At 50.8% G+C, this 14856-nt stretch overlaps 1 protein-coding gene and 1 long non-coding RNA gene across 2 annotated transcripts in view; one reads left to right on the top strand and one right to left on the bottom strand.

The window, feature by feature from the left end:
- Nucleotides 1-12706: 12706 nt before the first annotated feature.
- Nucleotides 12707-14856, top strand: part of HDAC7 (histone deacetylase 7) — a 71198-nt gene continuing 69048 nt past the window's right edge. The window contains exon 1 of the mRNA XM_084499815.1: nucleotides 12707-13001. Within this exon, the coding sequence (XP_084355941.1) occupies nucleotides 12983-13001 (19 nt within the window). The 5' untranslated portion in view covers nucleotides 12707-12982. The remainder of the gene's footprint in view (nucleotides 13002-14856) is intronic.
- On the bottom strand, nucleotides 12935-13747 carry LOC311424531. The gene is made up of 2 exons (XR_014686124.1): nucleotides 13257-13747; nucleotides 12935-13089 (listed from the first exon to the last, which is right to left on the bottom strand). It is a non-coding gene; the product is annotated as an uncharacterized lncRNA (long non-coding RNA).

Here is a 14856-nt window from a genome sequence, read left to right as displayed (position 1 = left end):
TTCTGTATGTTGAGAGGGGCACCCAGGAAAAAGCATATCTAAGACTTAAGAAGCCAATAGTGGATAATATTAAGAAGGTGAAAATATTTCAGCCCGACTTCAAAGGACAATCGGTCAGTTAAGCAACAAGGTTGCTGTGGATGATAAAGAGGGAAGAAATCACAATACTGTAAGGAAAGAACAAGCGAGAAAGCACGCATTATGTATTTCTGGGTTGGCTGGACAAGATTAAATATAGACAAGAGTTGGAAGCTGAGAAAAGTCTTCGCTAACCTGGGGAGGATGGAAAATGCACAGGAGAAATGCAGAAGGTTTGTCTTAAGATGGAGACTGAAGATCAGGAGAGAATTATGTGGTGTTGGGCTCTGGGAAAACAGCAGAACAAGCAGTTAAACACATTGTTTGTCAGCACCTAAAAAAGAAGACCAAAGCAAATGAGTAACAGGCAACACTAATTTGGCAAGAGCTAACCATCCCAAGCTCAGATAATTTACTTCTACAATGATGTTATGAGTGCTGCACTCCAAGAAGAGGCAGTAAATACAATTTTATGGCTTTTGACACTGTTCCACATGGTACACGAGCAAGCTAAAGAAACACATTTCAGATAAAATCACTCCAGAGTGGCGACGAGCCCTGTTTGGAGGAGATCTTTCTGTGTTTTCTCCTTGCAAACTGGAAGGCTAAAAGCAACGTGAGTTTTAAGAGCAGGCTAAAGAAATGGGTTGGGAATGATGCAGCTGATCCTTTTTCGTTTCGTTTAGAGATGTTTCTCTCTCGCCTCTACTGCTGGAGGCTTCTGCAGATAGGTTGGAAAAGACCAAAATTTTAAAGAAAAATTTTAAAGACTGTCATTTTCATTGCCATGAAACTCAAAAGTGACTTGAGGTGGTGGCTGTGGTTTTTTTTTTCAAGCAGGAAACTAAAATACAACTTGAAACAAGAAGCTGACAGCAACTTTAACTAATTAAAGATAACAAATATGTAGTGAAAAAAGAAAGAAAAAAGAAAGAAAAGTGTTGCTTCTAAGTGCATTAATTTGTGAAGAACTCTCCTCTCCTGAACAGGGGTGGGACCTGGATATTTCTGCAAATAGATCTCCACCACATGGTTCCTGAAAAATCCCAGTTTCTCCAAATACTGTGGGTGTTTTTGGACTGTTTTTTGCCTTGCTGAGAAGGATTTTACCCTTGGCCCAAGTCACAAATGAGGCTGCATGACACAGTGTCTTGGGCGAATAAAACTGGGTTGGATGACCCCCTGAACCTCTCAGGTTTGTTTTCGTGGGCTTTAACTTGGAATTCAACAACTCTTGTCCTAACTTTCATCTAACCGAACAAGAAGAAGGGAAGAATAAAAATATACAGTGCCTTGTAGAAAAAGAAAAACTATTGCTCCCCAATTCTGACTCTTCCCCCAACAGGTTTCAGGAAACCACATGATGGAGGTGAAATTGTTTTATATAAACTATAATTTCTACTCAGTGAGACGACGGCTCCCAGCTTGCTTCCCTGAAGTTGAAGGAGGTTGTTTCTGCCCTTGCCAAACCTGGTGGCCTAATTCTGCATCCCTGCATGTGATGTCTCACCCCAACAGTGGGTTTTCCTTCGGCTTTCACCTGCTCAAAGCAACATCTCCTGACTGCCTCGCTTCTCCTTCAGCTGCTGCTTCAGGGACTTCAAATATATGTCAAATTTAGATGAAGCAGAAAGGTGAGGTGCCCGTGTTGTCTGCAGCAGCTTTGTAGCCCACGTCTGAGCAGAAAACTTGGTGCAACCACAGCAGATGCTGGCTTCTGTGCCTAGCGCTTGGCCAAAGTCTTTTGGCACGCAGCACCCAGGTGGCCCACAAAGATTTTCTCATCTCGTGCTGTTTTCTTTCAGTTCAAAGTAGCTGAAGTGCTGAGCGGGCTGTCGGCACCTTCCAGGGCACTTTATTTTTAGCACAGCATCAAGAGCGGGCTGTGCGCCTTAGGTGATGCGAAGACACTTGAAAACATAAAGCTCCCCTTTTCAACGCAGGCGAGCTCTTAAACCTGCCCAGCCTTTCTAGTGGCTAAACTGCGTGTTTGTGTTGTATTTCACTCGGTGGGATTTTATTTGATGTTTCCCTTTCGAGGCGTTGTTGCCCATGTGAGCATTCCCAGTCTGCCCCCGGGTCCCTGCAGCCCCTCTGAAGCGCGGAGCTGCCCTAGGATCTGGAGGAGCCTCGTGGTGCTCAGATGATCCCAGCAGCAACTTTGGCCTCGTGGCCGCCGAGACCATGAAATGAGAACCCCTGATTATTTTCGCAGACTTGTTACTGAGTTACTGAGAAGCAGTCTCACAACAGCTCGTGGCATCTGAGCCCCTTGCTTATGAAACTCTCCGCGTGTGCAGGCGGGAGGCGTTTCATCCGGAGCTGGAACACATCAGCCAAGCAGAATTTCCTTTGAGCTGCAGATAAGCAGATGCTGGCGATAGAGAGGCCCTGCTCAAACAGACACCGTGCTTCCAGCCTTCAGAGCAGCCTCCAGCGCCAAAGGGGAAGGAAGTATTTAATATTGAGAACACAGGGACATATAGCAAAAAACAATGCTTCGAGACGCATCACCCTGAACGCCGCACGCCCTGGGCTGTTAACCCGCTGCTGTCGGGGTGAGAGTGCCCGAGGTGGCCTCAGAGCATGGGGTGAGGCTGAAGGGTTCAGAGCCTGGGCAGTGTTTGGTAAGGATTCCTTGGGAATGGGCAACAAGGAGGTGGCACATCGTGGGGGAAAGCGGGACCAGCTGTGGAGAAAGCTGATTGTGGACGTGGGTGTGCTGAAAAACCACATTGTGATATGCTACCTGAATGGTCAGATTAAAGAAGAAAGTAAAAAAAAAATAAAAAATAGAATGTCAACCCTACATCAACAAGAACAAAATCAAAAACCCAAGCACAATATCCACCAAGCAACAAAATGATGCCAGGCTCATCACTGAGCCCTGCAGAGCATGGGAGGCATTGCTTCAGTTCTTTTCACTGTCAGCAGAAATTGTAAATATAATGGTCGCTGCTTGCTGAGAGCAAGCAGAAGCAGCACACTGCACAGCCCAACTGCTATCAAAAAGACAGAGTGGGATAATAAAGATGTGGTCAAAAGCAGATGAAGGGTTAGGCAGAATCTTAGGCAGAGTAGTTCTTGAATGGAAGTCTTAAAAAAAAAATAAAAATTAAGCCCAGTAATATGAAGCTAAATATTTCTGGAGAAGAAAGGGAGCAGCATTTGCTAATTTTGGGTAGCCCCACCTGTGCTCCAATGACAATTGGAATAATGAATAATGAAGAGCAAGGAAAAATATACAAGAAGTTACCCCATGGTTGCAGATGGTATGAATCTACAGATAAGAGACAGTAAGGGAGCAAAAGGCAATTCACAGTGGCTGGGGCAATGGGAGCCCTTCAGCCTGGGTCCGGCTGCTCCCCGATGATGTACACGTCACCCAAGCGATGCTCGCAGGGGGACACCCCCATCTCCATCCCCCTGAGTCCACGGCAGGATGCTACAAGATGCTCTGCCCACTGCTTCCAGAGACTGCCTCAAGATGGTGCTCCAGCCAATTTGCTGTATTTATTTATTTTTAAAGAATTTGCATGTGTTACAGATGGCTTTTCTGTGTGTGTCTTTACTTATTAGTAACAAACGAGGGTGGAAGGGGCTCACTGCTTGCAGGGAGCCTTCAGCTGCCTCTGCCAAGCCCCTTTGCAAGGCCCAGCGCTTCCAGCTCCTGCGCTGGAAGCCCCCGAGCGCCTGCCGGGAATGAGTCACAAACAAGGTCCCCATAGGAAAGGAGAACTATGGGTTCTTAACCTTGACCATTCTGGGTAGGAAAAGTTTATTTGTCCAGCTTGCTTTATAAATAACCCAGAACGCAGCAGCCTTGTTTTCATAATCTCCGACTGGACGTGCGGAGGAGCCTCAGCACAGAGCCTGTCCATACGCTGGCAATCCCGGCCGGAGGCTGGCCCCCGGGTCTTGCTTTAATGCATCCTCCATCTGTGCTTTGCTCTGCAGCATGACGGAGAGGAACGCCAGCAGCCTCCCCGCGAGCTCTGCGGCATTGCCCGGTCTCCTCCTGGGGGAGAAAAAGGGTTAAAAAGGAGCTGGAGCATTTTTATTGGGAACAGGAAGAGTTCAGGTCAAAGAGCGAGGTGTTAATGGAGGGATGCATGTGAGGAGCGGGGGCTCAGCTCTCACCACACAGGTAGCTTCAAGGAGAAGCTGGAAGCCCGAAAATTAACCCTGTGCAAACGAGGTTAACCCTCGCCTCGTGGCAGGAGGGCTCGGCATCCACCTCGTGGTTTTTGGCAGCCCCGTCCTGCTGGAACCGCACCTGCTCGTGGGAGGGAGGATGGGGAAACATCCAGCGCTCGGTGCAACGCGGGCAGGCAGGACGACTTGCTGCGTAGCCTCGAGGAATAATAAGGGCAGCAAAGGAGAAATGGCCAGCAAGGCCAAATGCAAAATCCTGAGAGATCGGATGGGGAGCAGCCCTGCAGGGAACGGCTGGCGTGGTCACCTCCAGCAGGAGCCAGCAGCCTGTAACGCACCCTAAAACAGCCTTTTTGTCCCAGAAAGCCACAAAGCTCCTTTCTACCAGAAGGCAAATACTATTGCAAGGTGCAGCAGAAAATTGGTGGGTCGTTAATAGACCCCAGGAGCATTTCCTCTGCTTTATCAAAGGATCAGAGCAGGTGCTGGAAAGGGGCAAGTGCCCTTTGACACCAGCCCAGGGAGCTGGGAACTCCTAGGGCCCCACTGGTTGGTAAAGGCAACCAAGAGCCAAGCACCTGAGCCCAGCATCACTTGACAGGAGATTTCCAGAGCCTGAAAGTGGATGGCTAATGAGCACCAAAATCCTACGAGCTTCAGGACAAGCATCAGATACGGAGAATTCTGTAAAGTGTGTGGAAACAGAGAAAAAGTGTCAGGCAACAAGACCCCAGATGCTCAGCATTTCAGCGATGTTTAGCCTGTTTCATCCCATTGCAAGCAGTTCCCAGGCAGCTTCGCCTCCTCCAAGCCTGCTCTGCAGCATAGTAAGGAATCAAACAAATCCTTAAAACTAGATACTTCCCTTGCCCAGCCCACTCTTCCTCCAGCCCTTATCTGCCCTTACCTGTCTCCACTAGGTCGCTTTAAATGTCCCAGACACTTCCTTCCTTTGTTTGTCTTGGCGAGAAAGGGAAATGTCTTGTGTGTCAAAGGTTTAGTGCAAATTCCTGGCCAAGCTCTTTCATACCCCTGGCCCCAGTAAATCAAACTTCTCCTGGCTAGGGCTTTGCACAATGAATCAGAAGCTCGCGCCGTGTTCCCCCTCTCCTGCTTGCCCACAGGATTGAGATGGAAGCGACAAAACAGCGATGGGGAACATACGAGCTATCGATGGTCAGATTTTAATCCGTGAATGATCAAAATCAGGGCCTTTCTGGGACCATTGGGGCCACCAGGACCTCGTGGAGACCTCTGCTGAGAGGCTGCCCTCTCCCTTCTTCTCTTGTGTCCCCATTTCTGCTACCACTCAGGCTTTGTCCTGCATTTGCTGCATCCCACTAGATGCCTGTGCCCATGTGGCAGCTCTCGGGACTCAGAGAAAGCTGGAAAAAGTCCATTATTGGAGCAGGCAGAAGGTGTAGAGACATTTTAATGCCCGGTGCATTAAGGCAGAGGGGTGCATGGTGCAGGACTTGATGTTTCCAAAATAATCGTCCCATTACCAAGGTATCTGGAGACCCTGCAGGCATCAGGCTTCACCTGTGGGTGATGAAGGTGCTCAGAGGAGCCCCCGTTCTGGTTTCACAAGAGGAATTAGTCATTTTTGGGGCAGGATTTTAAGGTGGGATTGGCACGATGGTTCGGAGAGAGCAGGGTTGCTGGTGAAAGAAAGCCGGGGGAGCTTCGTTCGCAGGTTTGTTGGACTGAGCAGCTCTGATGGGATGCTGTGCTTGTCCTAAAACTGGCACAATAAAGCCAGGGGCAAAAGTGAGTAGGGAAGGGGTAATTTTTAGGAATTCCTGGCAGCTTTCATGCCTGAAATAACTGCTCTGCGGGTTGTTTTCAAATGAACCTCTCCGTGCCTTGCTGGAGCAGCATGTTAAGTGGGGGTGGAGTGAACAGGACGAAGAGTGAAACATCCTTGCCTGTGCTGGGTGACTTTTCTGAATGCTCTGCTCACCCCGTCCCCTTTGGGATGATGATCTGGACTTGGGGACTCAGGGCAGGACCCTGGGCTTGGTGTGGGAGGAGGTGCAGGTGAAAACCGTGCCAAACCTGAGACCCATCCAAAGAGAAACCCCGGCCTCCTCCCCTTCGCATCCCAGACCTTTGCCTGGGTTTCACTGAAAACAAACAAAATAAATAAAAGAGAAAAGGGACCCCCTCCACCGGGTGAGCAGCTCAGCGGCAGCAGGTGCAGAACAAGAGCCTGAGGTCGAGTTTGAAGCTCTCCGAGGCTCGGCAGGGAGGGGTGAGCTCGCTAGCCACAAGCCTCCCGCGCAGGCAGCCCTTCGGTTGGGAGCTCCTTCCTTCGCAGGCGAGCACCTTGATCTCGGCTCCCCCTTTCTTCTCCTTCTCACCGCTTCAGCCCCGTGCGGTCTCTCGAGAGCAGCACACCTGGCTGCGGGGTGCCTGGTGCCACCAGCTGCCGAAACCACAGCCCGAGCGCCGCCAGCCTTGCCTCTCCCTCGCTCGAGAGGAGGCTGTGCTGCATGAAAACAAGCCCCAGCCAGGCTGTTCTCACTCGAAGCTCTCCTGGCAAACAGGAAGCTACGAGCAGGGGTGGAAGAGCACGTTTAGGGCTCCTGGGTGACACCGGGGACGTACCCCAGCCACCACCTGCAGGGAAGCGAAAGGAATGCTTTCCAGGTAAACACGCATCTGGCTTTTACCTGGCCAGCTGATACATTGACATCTGTATCCAAAAAGGGGGACGAGCTGAGCTCGTGCATGCCCCTCTCTGAGCTTTGTGTGCAGCAGAAACGTTAAACTGATGCACCATCTGCCCGAGCAGCAGCTCAGGTGCGGGTGGCTGTTGCTGTCGTTGCAGCCAGGGGGAAAAAAATGATGCAGAGCCACGAGGTTAGTGGTCAGCACAGAGTTTCCCCTGTGCCAATACTGCTGTGGCTGGTACCAGGTCTCCGTGGAGTGTATTCCCCTTTGGGGACTGAGGGTCTGTCCTCCCCTGTGCTGCTCCTTCCACCTCAGATCTCCTCCAGGAACGTGGATTAAGCCCAGGTGGCTCTCCATCCTAACGCCCTCGGCACTATTTGCTGTCACAGCAGACTGCTAACTCTACACCCATGGGAAGGGGACAGGAGCAAGCACGTGCCCAGGGAGATCCAAGACAAAAGCAGTTTTGCAGTGAGAGAGCTCAGCTGTGGAGCTATCTGCTCAGGGAAGGGCTAGAGGGGAAAACAATCAGTTTAAATAAATTGATATTAAATAGCCCACATGCCTTGGGAAACATGTGCCCAGCAAAGGCCAGGTAGGTTATACCCGTGTAAAAATGCCAGCACTGATTTAAGGGCAGGAGCCACCCAGATTAACTGCAGCTACAGCTCCTGCTGCTTGTGCACACTCAGGAGCAACTTTCCTCTGCCTGGTACCAAGAGGTCACAGCCCTGGATGCTACCAAAACCATTTCTCTTTAATCATGACGTGGCTTTCAGGCTGATGCATGGGCAAAAAGGAAGCTTTCATGAGCAGACTGCTAATGTGGCATCATCTTGCCTGTTAGCTCCAAAGCAAGCCATGCTGAGGACCAGGAGATGCCACCGCTGGACAGTGCTCTCAGCAGGACACCTCCACCTTTCCCCAGCTCTATGTTTTCACACCAGTCCTCTCCTTCCCTCCCTTTGCACCCAGATTGCACGTTTTGGTGTTCATTCATCCATTTTCCACCACTATGGTCCAAGCTTTTCATGAGCAGGTATGCACAGAGACCATGCAAAGGGATCTCTTTGCTCAGCACCTGCTCGGTCCTGGTGTTTCATCTATCTGAAGTGATTGGGATCTGTCACAAAGGCTCTCCAAGGGATCGGTGATGGTGATAGCAGAGCAAGCAGTCATTTGTGTGGGTCTTCTTGCTGAGTCCACCCCGGAGATGCTCCTACCTCTGGCACACCGAGGTTGGGGCCACCGTGGGACACGGGGTGGGATGATGGATTAGGAAAGAGGCTGGGAAATTTCTCATACATTTCCTGCAAGTTTTGAAGTCAGGCCCCCCTGTACGACATCCCATCCCTCCTCTTCACAGCTGCTTCTCATTTCCCAGCCATAGTCTTCCTGTTTTGCTGGAACTTTTTTATTATTATTTTATTTTTTTGGAAAGGTGGGGAGGAGGGGGCTGCACTAAACAGCTGCACACAATTCTCCCCTGGCCATGCCTGCTCCCATCACTATATATAGCCTCAGACAGGCCAAACAAATGGAGCAGGGCTGGGGTTAATAATCACAAAATGGAGTTCAGCTGTCTCTGAACTGTGATTTACTGGGACCAAGGCCAGGCAAGTTCCTCCTCACGCCCTGGCTGTGGAGTTGTCCACAAGGGACCAGCCTTTTCAAAATGGGAAAAATTATTTGAAATGCCTTTTTTTTTTTTTTTTTTTTTGTCTTCTTTTTTTTCTAGCTGAAACTTGAGAAGATGTGAAATGATTCAGGCAGGTCTGCTGCTGGATGAGGTCTCCGGGGAGGTGCTGGTGTGATGCGGAGGGGCACCGTGTGTGCTGGCCCACACCTTCTCCGCCCTGAGGAGCTTAGAGCCAGGAGAATGAGTGAGTTCATCCCATCTCTTGTTCTTCACCAGGCCTTTCAGTGCCTGAGAAGTCACTGGTGGTAGCAGCCCAGGAGGCACTCAGTTGGAAATTTTGCTGTGCAGAGGTGCTGGTCCTGCCGTGACCTGCCTGCTGGGTTCAGATCTCCGTTCCCTGTGGTCACACAGCTGCTGTGATAAACCTGCAGAGTGTATCTGGGTCTGCTTTGTGTGCTAATTATTCACAAACAGGATGTGCCAGGGTGCTGTGTTTGCTCTGGAGCCTAGAATGAGAGCCTAAGTGTGAGGAAACAACTAGGTTTTGGGGTCTTGGGCACCCCAATTCTGCCCATTGTGTGTGCTGAGCATCTTGTAGGTCCCAGTCCTCCAGGAGTATTTTTTCAGCTGCTGTGACTTGCAGAACCAATTCTTCTTCCCCTGAAGAAACAAACCTGTTCCTCTGCTGCCTTCTATGGCAAGATGTGGCTGCAGGCAGCTCTCCTGCCCCTGTGCCTGCGCTGCTGCTCCTCCAGCTTTGAGGCCACCGATCTCCTGCTTAGTGTCTAAGGGAAGAAATATCCAAGCAGTGCCCCCAGCGGAGACATCCTGGGCTTTGCTGGGACCAATACACACCCATCACCCTCAAAATAAAAGAGGGATAGCACAGAACAAGGCCAAAGCAGCCCACCCAGAGCTGTTTCATTCCTGGACCTAAAACAATCTGCTGTGCAGGTTGCAAGCTTGCAGAAAGCTTGTAGGCTGCATGTGTGTATGCACAGCATCTTCTGGGAGTGTCCTGGTGCATCAGTCCCACACGGAGCCAGTGTTCCCCGTGTATGGCTTTACATTCCTCTTTGCTGTCCTACAGTTTGCCAGGAAATTTCCAGAAACTTTGGAATTCTTCTCCATGTGCATCCTTAAATACAGCGGGGCACCCATGGGGCAGCTGTGTGAGGGGTAAGCATTTGCAGACCATGTGAAGATTTCCCTTTGAGAGCATTGTGTACATAGCTAGGGATTTCACGACCCCTCTGGAATGCGTAGAGGCTCGCTCTTTTCATGATAAAGCCTTGAAGAAGTGCTCTTGGAAAATGCCAGCACAGATTAGAGCGCTGGGGCTTAGCGTTTGCACAACTGCAGAGGATTTCAAAGCAGCAAGGCGTATGCTTTCCCTCAAAAGATGGGTCACAGCACGGTTTCTGAAAGCCCTGCTTGTTGCTTGCTCCATCCCTGGGTCCTCCCAGGTCTGCTGGATGCCACTTCCCAGCTCCTGGCACAGCACGAACCCATCACCATGCTCCCAGTGTGGGGTCTGTGTGTGCTCAGAGCCCCGTGAGTATGCACATATCACACCTAGCCTACAACAAAAGCTCTGCCTGGCCACCTTCCTGCTCCCCTTGGCTACCCAAAGGCAATTTCAGGGCAATTCTGCCCCTGCCAGGAGATTCCAGCTGCTCTGTGCTGAAGAAGCCATCAGGTCCCAAGCCAAGGGGGACACCAGCAGCAGTGGGAGATCCTCCTCCTGCTGGGGTGTGAATGTGCACAAAAATCCTTCTCTCTTATCCAGCAGATTCTCTGCCTGTCCTTTAAGGTGGACGCAGAACTTCTTAGGGACATATCTTATTTTGTGTGGCCATCCTGAGCCTTTCAGGCACCTTCAGGAACCTCCGTGGATCCCCCACCGTGACCACTTCCAGCACTCAGGATGCCACAGCACATCTTTGGGGTTCTCCAGTTGGTAGAACAGGAGCTCTCTGGGCTGGTCTCCTCTGAAACATGAGGATTTTAATCTTTCACTGTCTGCCTTCCTCCTAGGAGACTTCCATCAGCCTTCCTAATTAGACAGAATTGCCTCACTTCCTTAGATATGGAAACGTCTCTTTGTTAAATAAGGCAGGATCCCTTATCTCTGCCCGGCCTTTGCGCAGCTCTGCTGCTGGCAATTTGCTGGGTGAAAGGAGTCTGCACACCTAACTCCGCGTGGTGCAAATATCCAAGTAGGTAAAAGTTTGTAGCTCGTTACCGAAACGTGGCTCTGAGCTGGGCAGGAGTGACCCTGTCTGGGGACACTCGATCCTGCGTGGCTGATGGCCAAACTCTCTCCACAACATGTTGTTACCCTGGCCGCCTCCTTTTCCCTTGTGTCTTTCCCCATTATTTTATTTTTCCTTCAGGATATCAGGTTCTTTTAACCATTGAATACATTGAAAAAAATGTTGAATATGAAAGCCGATGGAATATGAATATAAAAACTGTCCAATATGAATTCCACTGTTGCCACTTTGAGGATAAATAAACAATTTTCCTTGGGCAAATCCTTGGGGTCAATCCAAAAATCCTTGGGACAGCCAAACTGAGCCTCTGCTGTTGCGACGTTGCCTGTTTCCAGTCTCACACCTACCTCCTAGACCAGGACGTGGCTGTAGGGGTGGGCAGAGGTCCACCCTGCTCCCTCTTTGCCACTGATGTCGTTCCAGTTGGCATCAAAGAATGAAACGTGGTTCTCCTGGCTGCTGGGATTTTCCTTCCCTCGGAGGCAAAGCTCAAAGCCGGGTGTCCTCCTTTGGGCCGAATGTCACTGCAGGGGACATGGGGTGGCAGGAAGAGCGCTGCCCTCTTCCTCCTTGTGCCACGGGGTCCTTCAAGAGGGGTGAAGGCTGCAAGCCCTTGGGATGCAGCTGGGAATCCCAGGTGGAAGGAGCCACCTCCTGGAAGGACCCAGGCTTGCAAGCACCCAGGAGGGACCGTCCCTTGGCTTTTCCCCAGCATCATACGGACACTTAGCACCTTAGAGTGTGTCAGACTCGACTTTCCCCAACCAATTCTCTATTTAATCCACAGGTTGCACATTTTTTTCCCTAACAGCAGCTGTCTTCAGGTTTGAAACTCGTGTGGCTTTTGGTAGGCAGGTCCCTGAAAATAGGGATGGCTTCGGACAGGGCTGGGATCCATTCGCTGGCTTGCAGCAGGTGTTGAAGGAGCTGAGTCTGCTCACAGCAAAACCCAGCGGCCTCCCAAGCCGATGATCTGCTCTATGGTTAGTGGCCCTGGAAAATTCTGGGTTTGAAAGGGATAAAATGCATTGCAATAATTGATTTCTAGGAGTGAAAGCCAAGCACGAGCAAACAAGAAAAGCGGTGTTGCTTTTGGAAGTTACTTTAACATTGTAAAATAGCGTTCCTTGTTGGCTGCTGAGCTACCGAGGAAAAAACTGGCACAGTTTGGGGCTGGAAGTTCAGCTCTTGGGACAAACCTGAGGGTTGTTAGGTGAGGAAATGGTGCTTTTTGACTCCAAAAGCTGGCAGCATAGGTCTAAGAAGCGAGCTTAGGTCTGGGCCCATCCTGAGCCGTGCTGCAGGATGTCTGCACAGCTTAATTTCTCTCTGGCCCTCCGTTTCCCACCTGCTGTATCAGATTCACCGTTTCCCTTGGTTTCTCACTCAACAGAGCCGTTTTCCTTTCCATTTGGGATGGGGAGCCCTGGGGCGATGCCACGCACACAGGGAGCAGCCCGGCGCAGCGAGCGGAGCCTGGCCGGACAGCACCTGGAGGGGAGGAAACAAAAGGAAGAAGAGCCGAAATCTCTGCCGGTGACACTTTCTCCCAGCCAACAAACAAAAGTTTTATTAGCTAAACCCTCTCAGATGCTGCATTCCAGCTTGGTAACATTTCGGTAACACATTGCAAACGTTTGACTCATAGAAACTTGGAAGGCTGGAGCCGGGGGAGGGGGAAGAGCGTCACATTCCCATTCCCGGGCAGGGTTTGGTGGTTGGATTTTTTTTTTTTTTTTTTTAAAGAACTGAAACTTCTCTCTGTTTAATGGAAAAAAAAAAAAAAAAAAAGTGTTTGAGCCTGACGGCTTTCGCCGGCTCGCATTGTGTTTTCGGCGAGGGGCTGGGGGAGGAGGGCTCACGCTGCCAAGGGAGGAACCCGGGGCAGCTGAACTCTTTTCTTCTGCAAGTTTTTTTTTCTCCCTCTGTGTTCCCAGGACAGGGTTGGCTTTCTAGGTTTGATAAAGCATTTCCTTCCATTGTCATTCTATACGGCCTCTGGGCCCTTCGCTCAGTCCCTCCCCTTTCGCCTTCCCCTCTCTTTCTCTCTCTCTCTTCCTGAACTTTAGTGAATCTTGAGATATAAAGAAAGCAGCTGCCTCCCCTAAGCACATCTTGAACAATGAGACCTCATCTCCAAGGGCTTTAACTCCTCTGGATGCAAGGACAAAGCCAGGGTGAGTAGCCTGCCGGTGGCTCTGCCGGTCCCGCGGGGCTCCGGTGGGCGCTCGCGTCCGTCCCCGCTGTGCCGGGGTCTCTCCTGACCTTGAAGGCAAAGAAAAAACAAATCTGATGCCACCAAGAGTGGCCGGGAGCGGGTCTGGTGTCGGGGCTGAAAACCAGCCGATGGGAAGGTGCCAGGGGGAGTCACATCCCCGGGCTGGGACGCTCGGTTTTGGACGCTCGGGCTGCGCAGCGTGGATGCTGCGGACCTTCCTGCAGCTGCCTGCGTCGCTTCTGCTCTCTGCTGTTTGCAAGCTGCTGGGATTTTTCCTCTTTTAAATGGTGAAGCAGGAGATGGGCTGGAGCACTGGGGAGCTGCTCCGTGCAGGGGACTGGTGATGCGCGGCCGCGGGTTGGAGCTGCAGCAGGGCTGGCTGCAGCCTGGTTTTGCCCGAGCGATCTCTTTAGGTTGTTCCCTGCACAAAAAGCAGAGGACGTCTCAGAAGCGACGTGGTTTACGTTTGTTAAGGGAATTCAGGGCAAGGGATGGGGCTGCTGTCTAGTTTGTAATACGGGTCCCGGTCTCACCCTCTCAGGAAACTGTAGCTGATGCACGGGGGAGATGATGACAGACACCGAGGCCTATTCCAGATAAATCTTTAAGAGCATCCAAGGGATAGCACAGTGCAAAAAAAAAAAAAAAAAAAAAACCAAAAAAAAAAAAACACAAAACAAAACACATGGAAATCCTGCCATCTCCTCCTCCTCCCTCTGGCAAATAGCTAAAATATGTTCATCTCATGAGGCTTGCCCTTCAAGGTGCTTGCTCTCTGGGCTCTAATGTGCACCGATGTGCTCTGTGCTTGCTGGTTGTGCAGCCCCCTTCTTGCTTCTGCCATTATGCAAACTTTTCATCTGCTGTTTTGCTTTCAGTGCCTAGGTGACAATGGGAACAAAGGAGCAGGGTCTGTAACTCCAAAGGATGTCTGAGGTCAAAGCGGCCCCTGTCTCATTTGTATCGGCTCCTCTGTTTGCTGAATAACTCGCCATGCATTCCTTACCTTTATGCACTCAGGGAACTGGGGGGAAATGCAATGTGCAGAATAAACACAGGTGATGCACGTGGGCTGCAGATCAGCGTGGGATCTCGCAGTGCAATATGGGCTAAGGACAGCAGTGCTGTGTGTGCTGCAGCACATGGGAAATTGTGCACGCTTCAGAGAAGTGTTGCTGTGTTATGGCAAATTTCTTACAGAGGTAACCCTTGGAGCTCGAAAATGCAGAGAGGGAAAATGGGAGCGATGCAGCAGCAGCTGTTTTGGGGAGGGAAGGTGCTGCCAGCAGTTCTGCTGCTTTTCCCTGAAGCCCTCCACTCCTGTTGTGGAATCTGTGTGATCGCAGCGGGGTTAAATGGGGCCCTAAGGGCTTGTTTCTAACTTTAGTCACCCGGTGGCAGCTCCGTGATCTGGGTAACAAAGCGATGCTGCAGTGAGAGCGGCGCTGCTGCTGAGAGGGGCCGGGAGCTGCAGCACCAGTGGCCTTGGTGGGGAGTCCTTAGGGCCTTGCTATCAAAGACCTCATAAAAAGGGGAACGACCACCAGCTTGAGGAGAACAGAGCTTGCAACTAAATCCAGCCCAGATGCTGTTATCTGTGTCTGAGCACCCCCGCAAGGAGTTTTTTTCCCCTTCGTCTCCATCTGTCTCCAGTATCTGCTGTCTGCGCTGAAATATGATTCATAGGAAATAGGATCTTAATCTGGGAAATGCCACTGGGCACCCGAGGTGCTTGGGACCGGGCATGGAAAAGATCAGTCCCTGAAAATCCACGGCGAGCCCCATGCCAAAAGGCCTGAGCCTCAGATACTAAA

This window comes from Aythya ferina (genome assembly GCF_964211825.1).
Source record: "Aythya ferina genome assembly, chromosome: 28".
NCBI classification, from domain to species: Eukaryota; Metazoa; Chordata; class Aves; order Anseriformes; family Anatidae; genus Aythya; species Aythya ferina.
Note: the sequence above shows the minus strand (reverse complement) of the source record. Positions and strands in the feature narration are given on the sequence as shown.